The sequence below is a fragment of the Mya arenaria genome, chromosome 12, assembly GCF_026914265.1.
Source record: "Mya arenaria isolate MELC-2E11 chromosome 12, ASM2691426v1".
Classification (NCBI taxonomy): domain Eukaryota; kingdom Metazoa; phylum Mollusca; class Bivalvia; order Myida; family Myidae; genus Mya; species Mya arenaria.
The window spans coordinates 35,627,883-35,645,956 of NC_069133.1; the positions used below are offsets into that span (position 1 = coordinate 35,627,883).

An 18,074-nucleotide genomic window follows, 5' to 3' on the forward strand; every position below is an offset into this window, starting at 1 on the left:
GTTTTAATACACCACAATAACGGACCGAAAACACACATTTTAAGCAATAATACGTATTTATAATATTCTTGACCTTGAAAAGATAGAAAGTAATCATATAAATAAGGAACTATTTTATCTGTGCATTCATTGTGGTATAAAATTAGGTTGCGATAGCTGTTCTAATTTACCCACCGTTGAGAACAACGAGAGAAAGAAAAAAGAGAAAATGCTCTTGAATAATCAATTTATTTTAGCAGAAATGTAGATTTAAATGAATGTAAATATAAGTATTAAAATTCGACATGTTGCATTTTATTGGGGTATGGTATGCAATGGGGCTGTTCAAAATGGGTGGAGTCCGAAGGACTCCACCAATATTTTGAACTGCGCCATTCTATTAAATTGAAAATCCGCCATTCCTTCGGACTCCACCCATTTTGAACAGCCCCATTGCACACCATACCCCAATAAAATGCAACATGTCGAATTTTAATCCTTAAATGGTAAACGGACTTTATTTCAATCAAACGATAAGCGTCAGTTCCTGTCAAATGACATAGGCAATGTATTATTTGTATATATTGTAAATAACCTTATGCTTTATATGTGTCCATAACGTTTGTGTGTTTGTTTGTTTTTTGTTGTTATTTTTCTATATCCATACTTTGTATTGTATTGTATATATTTGTGTATGTGTATATAAACTATACTTCTCTTCACATTTGGAGGATAAACAGAATAAACTATTAAACTAAACTATGTCATTATTTATTTGGAAGTGTTTCTGAAAATCAAATGCTGTGCCATAGCTGGTAATATTCATAAAATAAACTACAATTATAAACAATTTCCTTTATATGGTGAATCGAGTGTATCTGTTCAAACGATTAAATCTGGAACGCTTTGATTATCTTCTCTTAAATATGGCCTTTAACTCCCAAATAAGATTTAACGCATTTAATACAATTGTTTTAATATACCAAAAACATGGACAAATGTCAAAAACAATTATGCTTATGAAGGATACCGAGTTTAATTTAAAATAATTGTTCAGAAAACACAGTATTGCTACCTTATGAGACCGTTGTAGATCGCAGCAAATCTTTTAGCATTCACCAATCATTTAATAGTTTTGCGTTTTCAGCTATTAAATACAGGGTTATAATATTGTTAATAGTAATTAATATTTTCCATAAATGCATTATATGGGTAAGTAGTTTAGGGTGTATCACTTAAAATGCATGTTTGTTTTACATGCGTATGTATTGATTTTGAATAAGAGTGTCACTTTAAAAGTCGCACTTATATCTAATTGTTTGCATCATGCTATTAAATTGAGAATCCCTTCTGTGGCTGCACACTTCCGATTTTGCCTAATTATTTACCACATTACGTTAAAAGCTCTTCCGTCTAAAAAGCGAATTTCCAAATGTCTGTTTTTTGTCCTTGAAATAACAACACTAAAAGTGACTAGTTTAAGAGGCAATCTAAACGTTGAAGTATGGCGTGCGCAAACACCACCCATGCTCTGGAAAGAAATGGCATCAAACACTTAAATATCTTATTTCATTCAGGCAATTTACTTAAAAGGACTTGTACGTGTTATTACCAAACGTAGTTAATAGCGGTGGTCTTAAAAACAATTGCCTTTAAAATAAATATATTACAAAAGTAACACCAAAACAAAAATAGTTTGCTGAGCTCGATTTTGATCTTATTCGAGAACCAGGGGATTTGCTTGCATCGAACTTGTTGAATTTGCAAGGGCAACATAGAATAGAACTAAAACATCCATACAAAATGCGTTACTAGTGCATGTACAATCAAGTGATGTACTATTCTGATTTCAACAGCAAATATCAGGCAGAACAGTACATTTTAGGCAGTGTCCGATACCAGGCTCTGGGCAGGGCTGGGCAGACTTACTGTGTTACATTTCATCTTTGTTCATGTGATTCATGAGATTTATTTTTTTTATTTGTATGCCACTCAGTGAATTTCTGTTGACAATAAGTACAATCTACTGGCTCTATACGATTGCTTAGGATTGATATAGCATTGTGGCACTTTGGAGACTTGAGAAGTATTGGTTTAAACAAATTTCATTTTTGATATAAACATACATAGTATGCAAAGTCATTTATACAATATCAAAATATAGAATTAAAATCATTCCCCACAACTTCTTCTTTGTGAAATTAACATAACTGTAATGATTATAGAAGATTTGAATCCAGTAAAATAACAATACCACATAAAGCAGAAGAGCAAAGCTTTGAACCCAACAAATTACAAAATGAAATATAACCAGATTTGAGCTTAAATGTTGTTATGTGTTAATCTGCTTGGCAACATTTCTGAGTAATGAATATTGATCTGTAATTAAATAAATAGTAAAATCTTTGTATCAACGCCTTTGGGAATGTTATTACTCGAAAATTGGTAAATAATTGAAGCTGGTACAAGGGGCCTGTTAGATTAATGGTCTTAATCGCTTAAGAAGTGATATTGTCTAAATAATATATTTGTTAGAACTGAACGATCATGAGTTTGAAAGATGAGAACACAACTGAGAAGTCGAAAATTTCTAATTAAAATTATAGATTCATCACGTGTTTTCTATAGGTCACATAATTTGATGAATATAAAATGATGTCATGTCTGATATTTTAAAATATACAACAATTCAGTATCTAAAGAAATCATGAGAAAAACTGCATTGGACATTGGTACTGCAATATTCAAAGGTCATACACTACGTATCCTATTCCCATTAAAGTTCAATGCAAACAGTCACAGATCAGATTGGAAAAGGGCCATTTATATCGTTTAATGTACAAGACAGCCATACAATTCCTAAAAATTCAGATCAAACACTTTATACGATATGCCGCGTTTCATCTTACCAACGAATTTCACTCACTTTGAATTTTAGCACACTCAATCTTATGTATAGAGATGGCATCCTTGACCACATCCTGTACTAAGTTTTTGTTTATTACGTACCTAAAACCAATGTTGTTGTCAAATATGGATAACACAGGCAAAATACTGCTTTTTTACGACAATGATTTATAGATTGTCGGAGTTTGTCACAAATATATCTGTTACGGTTCTCCATTATGGCTAATGTGTTGTTAGATGCTGAGGAAGATACATTAGCATTGCAACCTCAAAATAGGCTTTTTTTTCTTTTCTTGGAAATTAATTTTAACATTAACAGGTTCGGAGCTATTTATCGTACTAATAATCATAAAATGTGCTGTCAAATTTAGATGAGGAAACTGTCATTTTCTAGAATGTTCTATCCTATTTGTGAATCTGAGAAACCGTTGCCAGTCCGAATCATGTAATGCTTATTGAGTTGAGGGTAGTCCATCCCGCATAGGGGATACTGTAATGAAGATTGATTTGATAGTATAATACATAACGCGGAGATTAAACATGATACCAATATAGTATATTATTACGGGCGATGAACAAACTTTATCACGTGACCACAAATACAAACGTTGAGGGGATATTCGACAGAAATAATGTCGATACGGTTATAGTTTTGTACCGATTTTTTCACTATACCCGATAGTCTGTTACAGAAACATAGCGCAAAAGGATGCATTGTTTTGTCTTTCGATCTGTGTTTGTCCGCATACCCACCTGTATGATTTCTGAGAACTCTTCGACGAATTATTCAAACGAACGCAGCCAGCGTTGAAATATAACGGACTGAGTTAATTAGCCATCCACTTTTTACACATATGCCTTTCGATTGTTCATTTTCGATTATTATGTGATGAAGGAATAGTTCATTCGATTTCGTATGCAAAAAAGCTTTTATACTTTTTGAAGACTTTTGTCAAACGGCATCTTTTTGGTGCAAACGTACAAAGCAATTATACTAAAATAACAAACGCAAGTAGGCAAATACAATTGTATGGATTTAACGAATGGTTAATTGAATCTTCCTTTTTTTATTTATAATATTAAAACGTTGTCTGCGAATCCACTCAAAATTATTTTTAATTGAAACCAAACAGTATCATGGAGTCAAGGATTGTGATATGTTTATCGATCAACAATTCAATACATTGTATACAAATATATTGTTTTGTAAGAAATATACTAACAAACTAACAAACTATACAATTTATCATATGAATACATGATGCTTCTCGTATATTGAAATATATATTTTTCCAACGTCTCTTATATTTAAAACAGCTTTTGTATTGTCACTTTAAAGATAAATTGTATAGTTTGTTAGTTTGAAATAGTTACTGAAAAAAATGTGAACTGAACCTTTTATTTTCTCAACTCTTTTTAGTAAACCCACTGAAAGGTGTACTATTTCTTTTGAGATTAAATTGTAGTCAATGTAAATTCATTGTGTAACTGAAAATGAAAAAAACTCAGAATTTTGGGTTATCTTTACATAAATCAGGCACCTACAAAAATGCATACAAATAATTCACTTTAATCACAAAGGAATCACAGATAAATCAATGCTAATGCATAATAGCACTTAAAGCAGAAACACAGAAATGTGCTTTACAGTAATTTTGGAATAATTCACTTTTACACAAAATACATGTGCACCAAAAGGCATGTGCATGCAAATAAAGAAGCTTCAAAAGACCACCAAACCATGGAATCGTGGCGAGAAGGCCTTAAAGCAGTCTTCTTTTCACCGATAATCCACTGCGAATTCCTAGTTACGAAAATGCACTGTCAATCCCTATGACATTTTTTTCTCCCCAAAGGCGGCAAAGTCTGAACGAAAAAATGTTTATTTATTATATGTATTTAGTGTTCATTGCCCTTAATGCATAGAAAATAGATTTGCCTACGTGTGTTTGTTTTTTTAGTATGGCGTTTGCCAAATTGTAAATCTTCAAAAGTATAGTTATTACGTCGAACAAAATATTCATACAGCACAAAAGAAACAAAATTGAACAATCGAGAGGCATATTTGTAAGAAATGGATGGTTAATAAACTTAATCCGTTACATTTAAATGTTTGCTGCGTACTTTTGCATCACATGACAATAATTGTTCAGAAATGTTCTCAGATATCATGACTGTGAGAATGGGGACCAACACTACGATCCCAAAAAATATATAACATTTTTTGCGCTATGCCTCTTTATTAGATTCTTTGAGTTTAGTGAAAATGTCGATAAAAATACCCGGATTATCTTGATGTCAAATTTCCCCTCGGCGTTTGCATTTGTGGTCACTAGACTAAAGTTTGTTCACATCCTGTGATTATAAGTATCTTCCATGACCGAGAGTGTAAGATAGGTTCATCCAAGGATTACCGAGTTTCCTTAGAACACTCTGCGCGATGGTTGGGATGAACCTATTTTACACTAGCGGATATGATAGATGCTTTTTCTCCCACCTCAGTTAAACAAAATAAGGTAAAATTGTATTTTTTCCTGGAACTCTTTTGTGCGTAGTGAAAATAAATACGTAAAGATATGTGATAATTCATGGTTGTCATGGATATGCGCGCAGTGACTTTTTCGCTATTGTAATAGTGCTGATAAGAGTGCAGCATTATTTCTTGAATGGAGCGTGAACAGTTTTTATGGTGCCATTTGTAGCGAGCAATAGTTAATTAGGATTCTAAATATTGCCACAAGACAATGTTTCCATGATGCTATACAGACAACAAGGGAGGTAATTGTGTGATGACAATACAAAAGGAGTTCCATACGGGTACTTGTTTTATCTTTATAGATAAGAGTTTCTAGCATGATCAAATTTATGGATCTACTTATCTAAGGTTTAAGTAATATCTCTCTTGCATTTAGCTTTTGGCGTAGGTTTCTGGTATCCTATAATTAAACCTTATCTTAATGGATTATACAAAAAAAAGATAGACGACAAATGTCTTGCATGTCTGGGATTCCCCATAATTTGGTAAATAATATGTATCTGTTTCAAACTGTTCGGTATAAAACTAAACAAAACTGCATTAAAATCGCGATGGGACAATCCTATATGTCTCTACCAACAATAATGATGATGAACACTGACACTATGATTGACTTCATTACAGCATTAATCATAGTTCGCCTTTGAATCTTGGACAAAAAGATCATAAAACATTAAGGGCCTTTCACAGTGCAAAATTAGGTGGGGAAGGCAAGAAATTAAAATGTTTAAAGTCCATGTGTTATTTAGTTCGGAGGAACAGTCTTGTTCAGCATTTAAACATAATTACATCTTTTGCAACATGTTATGAGTAAAAAAGAGTAAAATAGACTTCACCAAATTTTACAACAGGTTTCATTAGATTTTGAATAAAAAAAAAACATATTCATATTCTGGGGAAAGTCTGTTGACATTATAAATATGTTTTTGTGTCAAAATGTCCCCAAACTACCCATCAACAATGTACTTGGTTTCGTAATGATATCTTTCAAATAAAAGAAAAGTGTTATTCAATTAAAAATGTGGAATTAATTCATTTCCTAGTTACGAAAAAGCAAATATCTTAAACAGCTGCAAATACCACAACTCCACAAGACATTGTTGATTGGGTAGTGTTTTTCTTGACACAAAAACATAAAATTTTTATTCATTTTTTATAAATGAATGACTTTTCTGAAATAAAAATCAAATTATTTTTTTTTGAAAATCTGATAAGATAATATTTAGTTAAACTTCATTATTATACATACACATGTTACATGTATGCATTCTGCTTTGCTAAATATTAAACAAAATAAAACTAAATGTAATGTTTTGGTCCTTCGAACTACTTTTGCATTGTGGAAGGCCCTGGTAATTTTGTTTATCAGGAGATTAAATCCAAATGAAAACATACTGAACACACCACGTGCACTATTTAAATCCCAATACACATTCAAAATAATTCCGACAAAAGTCTGAATAACTTTATTATCTAATAACTTAATTTTCTGGTAGCTAAATCAGCATATAACAACAGAAATAATTTTAACATACCCATATCAATGCCATTGAACCCATTCAACAAATAATGTTCTTTTATGTCATTTAAATACATTGAGAATAAAAATGGAGATATATTAGAATATAAAATACACACACACACACACACACACACACATTAAAATAAATAGTACGCTAAAACGAAATACACCTGAAGAATATGTCCCAAACCCCTTCAGTTTTAAATGCATTTTTTGGACTTTTTATAAATATCATTTTTTGAAAATTATGTGCGGACTCGGACCAAGGCTATTATAAATGTATACGTTGACCTACGCCAGTGACTGGTGAAACGTTTATAAAGATTTAACTGTTCAGTGAAACAAGTTTAACAAGGACCGATGATTAGAGAAGTTTGCCCTCGTTTATCAAATAAAAATTTTCCAGGACATCATAACTCTCTATATAAAAACACGAGAACTATCTCTTAAGTTCAAGAATCTTGATTATTCTTAAACTTACGAGTACTTTAATTTTATGAATCTAGGTCACCTTAAAATAAAACTAGATTATCAATTATTGTACTACGTAAAATAAAATGCATACGCATGCAACATTGAAGTTGAAAAACAGAATGTTTACAGTCTGACAGAGTATTTTACACTTTCACTGTTACAGCTGTAGCTTTTAATAAACTACAACAACAGTCTAAAATTAGGGCTGTAGCTATATTATTAGCTCTTAAATACAACGGTATGTTGTAAATATGCACCTGTAGTTGTTTCTTTAGCGCCACAAGTATGGTTACAGCTGCGTGTTTCAGCTATACTAAGGATTTTTTAACAGCTAAAATATTACAGCAACCGCTATAACAATGCAGTGAATTCATATTTGAAAGGCCGCTCTTACCATATTGTAACTTTTTAGCCACTTTGTATACCATTATAAACAGTTAACAATATTGTTTCAAGATGTTTGTGTTTCCGATCTCTTTTGTTCTCAAGTTTTGGGTGTTTTCATGGTTAAGTGTTTCCGGATCTTTCTCTAAACATATTGCCGAATATTCTAGCACATTTTATAATGAGTAAGATTGCAAAAAGGCTTGACTTTGAGAGAACGACTTTGATACTGGATTTTAAGTTGAGGAGTAAACTAAAGCTGTGTTTTCGTAAGGAAATACTGTTTAAATAACGTATATACATGTGTTTAATTAATGATGGATACTATAACATGCCTTTTTCACAAGTTATGTGGAAAGCTTAGTTCCAAAAAGCTTATAAAATATATGCTCAGCATTGTGTTTTTTCAGCTTGTTATTCAAATTATACATCTCAATACCCTATTAAATTTGCCATATGTAATATGAGTCTTAGGCATTATTTACAGCCAAATATAAGCAGTTGGTTTCAAAATTATCAAATTTCAAGAAAAACAGGGAGAGGTGAGGTCTAGCAGATTATGAGTTCACCTCTTATCATAACTGTTGTTGGCTTCAGCCTTATCACAACCCTTTCTCATTAACTTCCAGAGCAGCCATCGAAGATATATATATACTAATAATATTACAATAAAAATACAGGGAAAAGCCATGTAGTCGAAAAATTAAAAATAAACCCTGTTAAGAGAAACAAGGCATGACCCAAATGACAATGAACTAGAGAAACTAACGTATAAAATACATTCACCAGCTGCAGTCAAAACCGATTTAAAAAAACCTAATAATATAATAAACTAGATGCTAAGGTATATATCGTATCAAATCAACAGTCGTACCACACTAGCCATATGTAATGAACTATTTCAGCATCCGGAAATAATGATCTGCCATTGCTTGATCGTCCTGGTGATAGCCTGCTCCGGTTCATGTGCACGACGGGGAAAGCTGAAAGCGAAATTCGAAATGCTGGAGTCGTATATGTTGAAGGTACTTGTGTCATTTGAATAACAAGAACGTTTATTTCAAAAACAAAACTATAGTAATAAATGGAAAGCCATTCGAATTTACATCGCTGCCCACAAGTGTACCTCTTCCTGTGGGAAATATATTTGAAGAAGTTCAGCAGAACATCTGCATACATGATGTCTATTACAAAGAATATAAAGCCCAGGTTTTGCCCTAGTGCTTAAACTGACATTAAGCACATCCAATTCCAAATCTAATTATCTACCATTAAATTTGCAGAAGCTTTTTTGCAATACGATAGGAAGTAAACTATTTGTCCATGTGAAAGATATAAAATCAAATGATCTAGCCTTATCATTGCAGGAGGTTGTTATGTACGAGACGAGGTAAACTATTTGTCCCTGTGAGTGGAAACGATGTAGAATGGTACAAAAGATATTCTTATTAGCTTATCCCTATAATTGCAGGAGCTAGTCTCCATTCGAGAGGAGGTAAAAGATTTATATCTGAGAGTGGAAACGATGGAGAACGCTACACAAGCCTCGGTGCAGAGAACCGGCATTCTCCTTGCCGATACGTATTCCAATTCCTTAGTGACTAACAAAATTAGTGAGGATATTTACAAACGAGTGTCTGAGGAGATACTAATTTTGAGGGCCATTTATTCAAGTCAAAAGGAACAGTTTCGCGAACTGGAATCTTCTGTCAAAGACATGAACGCTAGAGTAAACCGTCAATGTATTAATCTTACGCTAGCAACCGAGGGTACGAGTGACAAGCTTCGTGGTGTACCTACAAATGTAAATGGTATGGAAGCAAGCTGTGAGAGAAGCATTCGTGATATGTTAGACGATGTACATAGAAATGTAAGCAATGTTGTTATACACGGTGAGGAAAAAGTTAATGAGGCTATAAATGAGATGACAAAAAAACATAATGACTTGCAAATTACATTACAAAATTATTTTAAAACATATGAAAAAAAGATAAATGCAAAACTGGCTGTCAAATTTGACAATATTAGCGAACGTTTAAATGACAGGCTGTCATTGGTAATTAATCAAACATTCATCAAAATAAATAAACTCATTGCAGCGAATCCACTAAATGGCAGTGGCATATATAATATACCGGATATAATTTGCAAAAACAACATATCTGACAACACACAAACCTTAAATTGTAGTGGAACAGTTAGAAATTTGAGAAATGGATATTATTTCTCCCCGTGTCACCCAAATATTCGTTTAGCCAAGGCCTCATTATATGACTCAACCGGCGTCCAGGGTCGGCTCGAGGTCTTCAAAACCGTTTGGGGCACCGTTTGCGATGATAGCTTTGAAATTAACAAACAAGGTGTAAATAAAAGAACGTTAACAAACAACGTTAACGTGGTGTGTAGAACCTTTGGGTTTGAACACTGTAAAGGCCTAACTGACGGAGAAATGGCTCCGGGGAATGGCCGGATCTTGATGGACAACGTGGAGTGCAGTGGTGGGGAGAAAAGTTTTATTGACTGTAGTCACCCTGGATGGGGAGTTACTAATTGTGGCCATGGCGAAGATGTGGGTTTTCAAATGTGGAATTGATGAAAATTCTCGTCTTGGGGATCAGCTGAGACTGTTCCATTGAGAAAGAGACTTCAGAGTTGTGGTTTGAAATATTAGAGTTAATTCGCTTTTTCAATTAGATTATTTTAAAGATTTGACACGGAATAATTGTATACGTGTTGTCAAAACATTGTGTTTTTCTCTATCTAATCCGTTTTTTGGTGATATTCTGTTCTTATCTGGTTACAACATTTTAGCCACGTAATTTGTACCAAGGTTTTTAAATGAGTAAAGAGGATAAAATGTAAAAAAGCTTGTGTTCAATGGCAGTTCGGATAAGGTCGAAAAGAAGAATTGTTTCCCGCTACCTTTCAGCACGGGAGGTTCCTCAATCTTTGGCTAATTTTATAGTTAATATTGGTACCACTCTCGATGATATAAATATGGTAAGTCCATAAGGCAAATCGAACAGGAGCCATGTTTTGTATTCTTTGTGTTTTCAGTCAATGTCCTTACCTCAATTGCTCTTCGTAACTCTCTCGGCGCTTTCATTTTAATCGTAAGCATTCAGTTGAGCGTGATTGACATATCTTTAATCAACAGTACTTGACACCGGCATGATATATAAATTGAAATTGGAGATGGCATGATTGAATCCCCAATGTTTACAAAAGTAATTACAGTAGCTTCGGCATACACTGATAACGTATTAAATAATCTGATATACACATGGTATTACATACATGTCGGTTGTTGGCAGGCTATTGATACGATTCTTGTGTAGTTTGTGTTTTCCCTCTGACATTTCTGAAAAGAAAAAAGTCAGTTTTCGCGGTCACATGACCAATTGACTGTAGCTAAACATTACTTGGTCAACTATCCTAATAAAATTATGCCGGGTTTCTGCGGTTATGTGCAAAACTCGGCGAATATCAGTTGTGCAAACCGTCCGATTATCGATTATCGCTTTGCAGCCCGCCTGTTGAACGTTCTCATGCTACTTCAATTTTCGTTTTAAAATCAAAATGGCGACGGGCGCATGGGCTGCAGTAATAACTACATGATTCATTGCTCAAACTGAATAACTATTAAAATAATAAAGGGAGGCAAACAATTGGCAACAAGTGACTGATAGAGCGGCCTTTTTATTCATAGCCGATATCGAAATAAAATCCCAGAAACAACCGAAGTTTCGTTGGCATATTGGTGACATACGTGCTAAAACTAAGTCGTTTTAACATGTTAGGCGTTAAAACAAGTTACTAAGTCGTTTTAACGAGTAACTCACTCGCTTGATAAATCGTAAACGAGATAAAATAAAAATACATTTGTCACCTTAATGTCATCTGCCTATTTGTAATTGTTTCTAAACTAAGGTACACTTCACATACTTGTTAACATAAAGAATATCAGCTAATTGTTTATTAAAGTGTTTTAATTGCTTAAAGTTTTTATGAAACGGTGTTGTGAAGTTCGTGACATGAAAAAGATGAGTGTCAGTGAATCGTACAGAACAAATATATACTTTTTTGCGGAATCATTATGCTAACATTAATAGTGTTAGTGTTCACAACGATTGGAAATGGTGGAGAAATGAATAAGCACTATGTTCTTTGCAATTTTTTCCGACGTGGCTTTCTCTCAAAACTATTATTCATTTGAGAGTAAGTTTAGTCATCTTCGTCAAGCTTGACGGTGGTAGGATTATATTTGTATTAGAGGCAAACTTATAAACAGAATACATTCATGCCAGGCCGTGATGAGACACTCGGACCAATTATTTCGGTACGGCCCGGCTCATTTATGTAACAACTACTAACAAATACCACTACTTAGGTAGGAACTCCATTTATGTCATTTCTGAGTTTGTTTACTTATATGTACTTTTAAGAAAGCATAGAATAGTTGAGATAACTTATTCAAACATGACTATGTATTTGCTGTTTTATAGTTTATACTGTATTCATGTTAAATAATAAACTAGAAAACATTACTTGTCCCTAATACACACACCTGTTCGGAGCGATCTCTTGCGAATCGGCTTCGCTACAAAACAACCCATTATCCTTATGTCTCTTTTCTAAACTATGTTTCAAGAATGTAACAATTTCGTATAAAAATTATGCTTGCATAAACATGTATATATTTATTATCTTATGTAAATGAACACAGAAAATAGATGACGTTTTAACTTTTCACGCCCAGATATGTTACCTAATGTATAATGACAATACTAGTCCCTTAAATAACTTTTTGTCTGATTGATGATGTAAAACTCAAAATTTCAAATATAATATTTATTCAGCTTCATATAGTGCAGTAATCACAACGTGGAGTGCGGCGGTGGTAAGAAAAGTTTTATTGACTCGACACCCAGGATGGGGATTCAATAATTGTGGCCATGATGATGTCGGTTTTGAAATGTGGAATTGATGAAAAATCCTCGTCTCATCTGAGGCGGATACTTGCATAAACTTATAATATATGTTTTATGAAAAATAACTGAACAATTGAAAATAGATGACGTTTTAACTTAAACGCCAAGATATGTAATCTAATGTAAAGTGACAATGCCAAAACCTTGGTGTAAAATTTGCGCCCGGCCGTCCGAATAAATAGTTAAGAACACCAAAAACAATTTAATAAAAATATAGCATAGTAAATGCATTGGCATACAGAATGTTTAAGCAAAGAGGTATCTCAAAATAGTTGAAGGCATATTGCAAATGTTGTCTGATGATATCATGTTGAAAGTTTCATTGAGCAGACCTTATTTAATCTGTGTGTGTGTGTGTGTGCGTGTGCGTGTGTGTGTGTGTGTGTGGGCGTGTGCGTGTGCGTTCGTGTGCGTGTGTGTTTGCGTGTGTGTGTGTGTGTGTGCGTGAAAAAGTTTTTTCGCCAATGAGGGAGATGAGAAGAAAAGTATTGTTTTGCTTTAAAAAAAAACATCTTCTATTAAACTACCAGTCAAATTCAATGAAACTTTACGTGACGCATCCTTGGGAGACCCTCTACAAAAATACAACAAGGGGTCACGACTATTAACAACAACAACAACAACAAAAAAATAGCTGATTTCCTGTTTTGCTTAAAAAAACTTCTTCTCTAAAACTATCAGTCCAAATTTAATGAAACTTAACAGGAAGCTTTCTTGAGTGACCCTTTCCAAAAATACAACAAGGGGTCACGATTGATCAACAACAACAACAAGAACAAAATAGCCAACTTCCTGTTTTGCTTCTCTAAAACTATCAGTCCAAATTAAATGAAACTTTACAGGAAGCTTCCTTGGGTAACCTTCTACAAAAATACGACAAGGGGGTCACGATTGATTTACAACAACAATCTGGCCAACTAGTCACTGAAACTTAACAGGAAGCTTCATTGCATGACCCTCTACAAAAATACAACTGAACAACAACAAAATGGCCGAGTTACTGTTTTGCTTTAAAAAGTCTCTGAAACTACCAGGCCAAATTCAATGAAACTTGAAAATGTAGCTTCATTGCATGAACTTATAGATATATAAAACAAGGGATCGTCATCAGTTAAGATATGTTTAAATTGCAACATTTTTATTAATGCTTTATCACAGAGTTGGTGCCGTTTGCTTCCTTCCAAATATATTTTATCCGAATACGTATATATATTTGTTCCATTTTCGTGTATAGTATGACATATCATAATGCAAATTGTTGCAGACATTTCGTACAATGAGATTATTACGGTTATATTAGAATTTGGTTCACAGTTTAATAAACGATAGAAAACGAAGTGGAAACATTATAAGTATGAGCCACATCTCTCGAGTAAAGGCCTTCGTACAAAACAAATACAAATGAAATAATCATCGAAAAATGTATATGAATTTCTTCTGAACTTTTTTATCTTTAAAGGATTGGCATTGGCGCATCAATGACGAGATATTAGTATGACCATTAATTTAGTCTTGTTTCTTGGGGGGGGGGGGGGGGGGGGGGGGGGGGGGGTCACACTTCAATAATACAAGATTTAAGTGATTTTAGTTCAAAACAACATCTTATACCAAAAGGAGCATTATGTTTCGACAGCGGAAGTTAAATAAAGCGAAAAAAAAAACCCAGCTTTTTAGTACGGTTTTTTTTTCTCCTGCGGGATAAAATCCCCAGATTTTACCGATAATGCACAATCCATAAAAAAGCCCACTTCTGAGATATTATAATATTGTTATGAAGTTACTTATCACTTGGGTAAGTATTTCGAAATGAATGTTTTTCATTAAAAAGAACAACAAACAAAATGTAATGTTTTTTAGACAGGATAAAATCCCAGCAAAAACTGTTTTGACAATTTATTTTTAAAACGCGTATATTGCACCTCATTTGAAGCAAAAACAAATGTTTTACATAAATACCTAATTTGTTTAATATAACACCTAAGTTAATTATTTCATTGTTATTATTAAAGGTCATTTGACTAATTTCGAAACTTATGAAATAGTATAATGTAACCTTAGTGCTTTTAAAAAAAAATCCGCTTTTTAACCGACTTTAAAAATGCTGAATGAAAGAAAATTATGAGTGACGTTAATGAATTGAATCGTAACGTTAACATGTCAATATTGCGTAAAATTGTTTTATTATTGGTACTTCAATGTGACTTTAAACCGGTGTAACACAAACATACAGTACAGTAATCAATACTGCTGGAAAATTTATACGATTTTAAATGTGTCAGACGAATTATTTTAAGTTTCATCGAAGATAAATAAAATAACCTAGCTTTGTAGAACAATGAATGACACTAAGTTTTGCTAAATTGATAACCCAAACACCCACTGGGTAAGTCATATATTTTATTCATTTAAATTTTTGTGTGGCTTGTTGAATAAGGTAAGAAATTGTAGGACAACTTCTTAAAATGAACTGTCACCACGGCCTCCCAAGGTCCGGGAAATAGCGGGGACTTTGACTTTCGGTCCAGCCAAGCCCGGGTAAAATACCTTTTGTGAGGGAACGAACTGCTGGTAAAATCCCTGCCCAATGCCCCCGCCTCCATGAGACCTTAGGTACGGCCTATTCCTGGCTATTTTTGGTGCTAAGGCAAAACCACCCCATACAATCGCCACTGCGGGGCCACCTGTAAGGTAAAAACACAGCCCATTTGTCCGGCTATCCCTAGAGATGGTGGTTATAATTGACTGGTGCAATACTGTACGTTAAAAACGATATTCTTCTAATCCCGACTGGAGGCTCCTAGGGTAGGAGGGATGTCACACAGCCCCTGCGCATAAGGGAGGGGCGCTAGTCAAAAGCACACAGACCTATGTTTTGCCCCCACTTATGTCAAATTCTAAACCCATGGATTATCTGCTAATCCCTTAACAGGTTGTAGCCCACCTAAACGGCCGTCAACGAGTCTTTTGATAAAAGTTCAAAGTTAACAGAGTTTCATCCAATCGCAATTCAACTAAAATGACATTATATCTTAACAAATTTAGTGTGCAAAATCAACGGTAGCCTGATCAATGAGGCACAGAAATAAATGACCCAGGCTACAAAAAATTGATTGATTGGCGATGAAATCATCTTGCTTAAAGACTAAAAAAAATCTCTGGTGAGGGTTTACCTCAACACTGATTACCAACTTATAATTTCTCATCAGTACGGATAATTCTTGCAGCTGTGATCTCCCTTGTCCAACAAGACTACACTGCTTGAAAGTGATTATTTTGAAGGAAATCATCTTCTTTTTGCCTGTAATTGCTCATTCAACATCCTAATGAATTGTTTGATGTTTTGATTTTGTTTAGGGCATAGTTGAATTAAGAAATGGCTGTTTTTGTATCACAGTTATAGATCAAAATGCAATTATTAACTGTCATGTCGATGTATGGCTTTAGATATTAACATTCACACATATTGATATTTGCCATTTCAGCCCCCCCCCCCCCTTACATCAACTACCCAACTCACTATTATAAGTCTGCATTTATTAAATTGGGAAAAAGATATAATTTTAAGGGAAAACAGCCTTGAAGGCAGTAAATTGCACCAAAGAAATCACTGTACAGGGATACACAAGAAATATCAACATAATAAGCAAAAAGTATCCCTGATTGCTCATTATTGTAGCTAAAACTGGTTTCTGAGAAAACGGGGTGGTATAAAAAGTATTGTGATTGAATTTAGAGAAGTATTTGATGCTTATAATATATTATTTTTTATGAAATTTTACTATTTGTAATTGCAAAAGCACAAAATATTATTATTTTAGCATTAAAGAAAGAATCTGTGGCCTATAACAGCTCCTTGCCCAGATTAAATCCCAATAAATAACAATATTACCATTTTCAGCAAATTAAGTAAGCTTCTTATATATCTTCGATCTTTTGTCAGCAGTCTTTGAACACTGGTTTGCAGATATTTATGCAAAAAATTGCTCATTAAAAGACAAAATCTGTTAAAACGGCAAATCTGTGAGAGTACAGCTTTAAAATATTTAGTGGTAGTCGAGGGGAGGGGATGTTATTTTCCATTATTTAAACAAAATTATATATCACTTGGTAGTTCTTAAATGAAATTCTAAAGCCTTTAATGTAAGTTATCATTTAGGCAATAAATTAACTGGAAGATCACTGATGGTGACTTGAAGGCCATAACATAACTAGATTTTACGATGTCTGTATATCGACGATGCCGACGGTAACATACAACTTAAATTATTAAAATCTGCAGTTAAAAAAAACTAAATATTAAAAACACATTTTAACTTTATATCATTTACTCAATATAAATATGTTTAACAACTTTACATCTAAACAACATCCCACTGCTGGAAGTTGAATTTTAAAGTGCATTTATCGTGTTATTTTTCGTTAAATGGCATACTTGTTTTTTTCACATAAAATAAGCATGAAATTTATGGAATTCTCAAATGAAATGATGACTCTAAAATAGTCCATCAAAGAAGCTATTAACTTAAGAGTAATGTATATATATAATCTCAAAAACATACGGCTTGAATTGATTTCGTTTTTTTTTTTGCTAAAATCTGGGAATTTTATCCCGCAGGAAAACCCCGTTCTGAAAAGCTGTTTTTTTTGTTTCCCGTTATTTCACTTCCAGTGTCAAAGCATAACGCTCCTTTTGGTATAAGATGTTGTTTTGAGCTAAAATAACTTAAATCTTGTATCATTGAAACCCCATCGAGGTTTTTTCTGCAAAAACTCCACTGGGGCCCGAAGTTGGCGATTTAATTAGACAAACTTCCAAAAACATTTTGCAAACAAAAAACACCAAAATCATACCTAAATGAAGCCTTCTAACTAAATTCTAGGTCAGTATTCGATTACAGCATTATAAAAGGGTACTTGAGTTTGCGAAATCTGGGATTTGCAAACACAAACGGGAGGTCACTTTAGTAGAACTACTTGATCTGAAACAGCTGTCCCAAAGCTTGATACAAAAAATCGTTAAGAGGGCAAGTTTTGACACATTATGATTTAACAAGTTGTTGACCTCCTCCCTTTTCACATAATTTGGAAAATCTCGGTCATTTTTCACCTCAACTTCCATTCGTTAAATGAACTGCCTTATGGCAATTGCATTTATCAATCGATGAACGCAACATCCTCGGATATGTTCACATCGCAATTCATCGCATAACAATATACATGAAAACTATTGATCTTGTTATTGTTTGTATTGTGTCAGCAGGTCCCTTTTAATCTAAATCAA

The 18,074-nt window shown here is 33.6% G+C and overlaps 1 protein-coding gene across 2 annotated transcripts; it reads left to right on the forward strand.

Annotated features, from left to right (window-relative positions):
• The first annotated feature begins 7,988 nt into the window (after nt 1–7,988).
• LOC128211998 (uncharacterized) lies at nt 7,989–10,725 on the forward strand. Of its 2 annotated transcripts, none has more exons than XM_052917208.1 (3): nt 7,989–8,071; nt 8,708–8,827; nt 9,170–10,725. In XM_052917208.1, the coding sequence occupies exon 3, from the start codon at nt 9,328–9,330 to the stop codon at nt 10,393–10,395; it is 1,068 nt and encodes a 355-aa protein (XP_052773168.1). In that variant the 5' UTR covers nt 7,989–8,071; nt 8,708–8,827; nt 9,170–9,327; the 3' UTR covers nt 10,396–10,725. The 2 variants fall into 2 exon arrangements, with proteins under 2 accessions (XP_052773168.1, XP_052773167.1); XM_052917207.1 differs by having other exon boundaries at nt 9,274–10,725.
• Nucleotides 10,726–18,074: the final 7,349 nt, after the last annotated feature.

Coding starts and splice junctions, on each gene's coding strand:
- LOC128211998 (XM_052917207.1), top strand. CDS start 8,720: ATGATCTGCCATTGCTTGATCGTCCTGGTGATAGCCTGCTCCGGTTCA. Junction 8,828..9,273: donor TGGAGTCGTATATGTTGAAG/GTACTTGTGTCA, acceptor CTATAATTGCAG/GAGCTAGTCTCCATTCGAGA.